General features: G+C 37.2%; 1 protein-coding gene across 1 annotated transcript in view; it reads right to left on the bottom strand.

Annotated features, from left to right (window-relative positions):
- Positions 1–1,002: 1,002 nt before the first annotated feature.
- Positions 1,003–4,240, bottom strand: part of SLC38A9 (solute carrier family 38, member 9) — a 38,882-nt gene continuing 35,644 nt past the window's right edge. Inside the window, 2 exon segments of the mRNA XM_008941436.1 lie at positions 1,003–1,168; positions 2,894–2,983. Of these exon segments, the coding sequence (XP_008939684.1) occupies positions 1,003–1,168; positions 2,894–2,983 (256 nt within the window).

Below are 4,240 nucleotides of genomic sequence, written 5' to 3'. Positions count from 1 at the left end.
GTAACTATCTAAAAATTAAATTATTTAGTCCACAGTTCTGAAGAGTGCTAGCTTTATCTCTCCTCTCACATCCAAAATGTCTAGAGTAATGTAGGGAAGAACACAGTAAGGCAACTAGAGTACAGACCCTACAAGTGAGGGAGCAAGTCTGTCATGAACTTTGTGTTCAACATGCACCCATAAAACCACATGCAATCCCGACAAGACTTCACAGCACATAATAGCCCAGTTAACAGAGTTGAAGCAAGGTCAAGCCCAGAATTCTAATTTTAATTGTCTTGTTCTCTTTTCTTCTTCTTCTTCTTTTTTTTTTTTTTTTATCCTCTTGACTTTTTTTCATTGTAAGATCACAAATAACTTGTGTACATATTGGTTCTGAATAAAACACTGAAACACGAGTTTATTGTTCCTCTTAGTTGAACTTTCCTAGAGGAAAAATATTGCCAAAACAATTTAATAGCACATTCAAAATTAAGAGTGCATTCTGATGCAAGCGACTATAAATTAACCCCCCCCCAAAAGCAAAGACAATCATATACTCGTTTCCCAAACAAAACAGCAAAGTAACTGCAACAAAAGAGCACTTCAGTTACTGAACAATGCTGCAAAAGCATGTTTGCTAATAAAGGTAAGGTCAGTTCCTTTGGAGGAAAGAAGAGTTCTGCCTGAGGTTGAGAACTGTGTGTTTTGAAAAGTGTGTTGTAAAAAATGAAAATATTTGAGTCTCATTAATCCTTGATGTGCATTCAAGAAAAACAGGAGAACTACCTCAATCAAATCAGAATCACTTTACTTTTCAAATAAGTTGTGGTTTTAGAGGAGCAAGACAGGTTTCCTGTTGGGTGCCCGAGGGATGTGTTCTGAATTTGTTTCAAAGGAGCAGATTTTCTCAAGAATATCATATTGAGGACTTGCTCATTCTCATGCATGACAGTGTTGCTCAAGCCTGTTGCCAAATGTCAAAGTACCACTTGTGACAGCCGCTGGGAGAAGGGGTAGTTTTCACAATAGGAATTGTGCAATCAGATTAGCCAGTCCAAGGAGGATTATAAAGATGTGAATGATCAATGCTGGCCACGTCAGCTGCCCAGCACGATGCAGGGAGATCACGTAGATGAAGGATGGATACACGAATACAAAGGCCAGACCACATGTTGCTCCAGAGTATCTGGGGAAAGAGGGGGAGAGGAGGAGAAGAAAAGGGGAAAAAAAAAGAAAAAGCATACTTTGCGTTAACTCTTATTTCTTGCTGCAATTCTCCACCCTCAAACCAGCGAGCAATCTGGCTGAACAATGATTGTCTGCAGTTACTAAACAACAGTTTCTCTTTCTTGATGTCCACCACCTCCTTCACTGGCATTTAACTACCCTCCTCTGTGTTGCTCAACCCCTCGACTGCCTGTACCTCTGACATTACAGATGTATCGCCAGATGCTTCTGGGGATTGACTCCCTATCTTTGACTTGCTGTTTCCACTTTCTTTGGAGAAATTTGTCAATATGCAACAGAAAAAGACTGGGCAGTGCACCCTTTGTTCGGCACCCCTTACTGTCAGAATTGTAAATCTCATTGCACCCCAGCCATTTGAGGACACATGTTAAAGCATGCAAGCATAGAAATGTTCCTGAATCTGCAATTTTTGTTCCCATTTATTTAACAAGCTCCTAGCAAACCATACTCTAGACCTGAAAAGATCAACATGCTGCCTTCCTGTTAACATGATCAATCACAGCAAGTGAAATATTTGACCATTCTTTTTCTAACCGCTCCCTTGCTCACCAAAACCTTCTCATTATTTTCCTCTCTTGTGAGCTTCCACCTGCTAAGCTATACCACAGCCCAAGGCGCGTTATTAAGTAAAAATGTATTTTATTTCAAATATTTGACTGTTCCTTTTATTCAGAGGAAACATCGTACTACAGAGTAACCATCTGCAACACAAAACCAGCAAATACCTACATTAGAATGTATATAGAAAATCTATAAGCAGGAAGTTCACTCTTCAGAATGTTTGGTTACTAAGCACAATACGAACATGTTAGCTGAGGTGAGGATCAGTTCATAAACAGAGAAATGTATTGCATGATACTTTTTTGGAATTAATAACTAGACCATCTCTACTACTGGAATACAAAAATTTTCTCTGGAGAGACAGGAAAAAAAGGAAATGGAAAAAGCCTCAAAGATCAGCCACTGATCAAAAGTAAGCTATTTTGCTACTCTTGTCAGACCCAAACCTGTCATTCTTGGTTTTACAATTGCAGACTTCTGTATTTTTAAACAACCCCCTCTCCTGGCTGCTGTAGGAAAGACGCAAACTAAGAATGACTGACAATGATTACAAACATGGTGGTGTTAAATGCAGAAAATAAAATTAATTAGATTGATTCCTCTAATGTTTCTCAATTATAGAAATTCTAGGTGTTTCCTGACATGGTAAATTTAAGACATAATTTAGAGTACTACTTTTATGTTACTTCTCCCTTTGAAATTATTTGCTTTTTTGGATCTTTACAATGGACTTTCAAAACAGCTTCCAACAGTCTTAACACAAAACAAAAACTTGAGAGAAGCCACAGAATAACCATGCAGCTTTTCTACTGACACCACATTCTTTCACTTGTGTGGTTACAAGGACCTCAGACACAGCTCACATGAAACTCAAGGAATCATCCCAATCACCTCAGATACAGAGGCACAATTACAGATAGCTGCTTGTCAGAACTTTAAAAGAGATGATTGTTTATACTTCTAAACCATTACTTACAACTTAAAAGGTATAAGCTTCACAAAATAACAAAGACAGAATTACCATCACTCTTACTGTTCCTTTTCAACACCAAGAGGCTCACATGCTGCAACACCACAAGTTCACTGTGCAAGCAACACTCACCTTATGATACCGCCTATGTTTGGATAAAATCTTGCCATGGCTACTCCAGCTCCTACAATTGCTATGTTCAGGACGAGCACATGGAGAACACTACAGGGAAATGAGGAAAGTGTGTTAAAATCTATGCCCAAATACCACCACTATCCTTCATTCACACTAACATTTACCTGGTACATGGACAGCGTTTCCATTTCCACAACTCACTCTATTAAAGCTAATTGATTTCACAGCAAACGTAACATCTACTGAATAGTCAGAGTGCCAAACTCGTGTTTTGACTCAAAAATGTTCTTAAGGAGTAAGTATGTGTAATTTGGCAGTTCTTCCAAAAAACATCATATGTGGTTCTCAGCACTGAAGTATTTCAGGTGGATATTCAAATACTAAAGAAACAATACTGTAGAACAGCATTCTCTGAACAAGCTAATTCTTTCTTGTAGGAGTTATCTGAATTGCTCAAAGTGAACTAATGGGAACCAGAAGAAAAAAAAAGATAGCTCCAGTGGAAATCATTACATAGAATACTAGAGGAGAAATAACACCTTAGAACTTCAACTCTAACACATTTTGATAGAGGGCAAACATTCAGGATGTTGGAAATCATTTAATATATGACTTGTGTACTATTTATGCTGGATTTTTTTTTAAATTTATTTTTACAAATAACTTCCCGTCGCTTTCCATTTTCATTGAGAGTGAAAAAAATTGAGATTTTCTGTTCTGCAAAAGCAGCTTTCAATGCAACAAACAGTCTAGTTATGCACAGAGCTGAGACTCAGGAGAATATCACTTTTCTTTAGAGAATACAAAACGTTGGCATGCTTTAACATAAGGTGAAGTTGGGAAATATAATTTAAAAACCAATATTTTGGTGACACAGCTGTTTCTAAGAACAGAGAAAATAATCTACACAGAGGGAACACACATACACTTATAGGTTTTGTTTATTCTTCTGGAGGATTTGATTTCTCAAAAAAACCCCAAAATCTGTAAGCCAATGCAATTTTTTTTTTAATGGCAGAAATATCTGTATTATGGAGGATCTCACTACCTAACAGCCTTTGTAAAAGTGACAGCTTCCATGGTTGAAAGGCTGGTGGCCAGTTTCCAAGTTAGGAAGAAAGATTAGAGGTGCAGAGTAGTCTTATTAAGGTTTCAGGGAGTGGAGTTAATTCAAACACAAAGGAATAATTTAAAATATGGACTATTTCTATTTGTTATTAAAAATTAAAGACACAGTGGGAATACAGAAGCTGGAACTTTGACAAAAACTTAATTTGGTATAAACCTGGTAAAACACCAAGAATAAAAAATAAAATGCCAAGAATCATAACTTATTAGGGAAAG

Source organism: Merops nubicus, unplaced genomic scaffold (assembly GCF_000691845.1).
Source record: "Merops nubicus isolate BGI_N331 unplaced genomic scaffold, ASM69184v1 scaffold26605, whole genome shotgun sequence".
NCBI classification, from domain to species: domain Eukaryota; kingdom Metazoa; phylum Chordata; class Aves; order Coraciiformes; family Meropidae; genus Merops; species Merops nubicus.
Note: the sequence above shows the minus strand (reverse complement) of the source record. Positions and strands in the feature narration are given on the sequence as shown.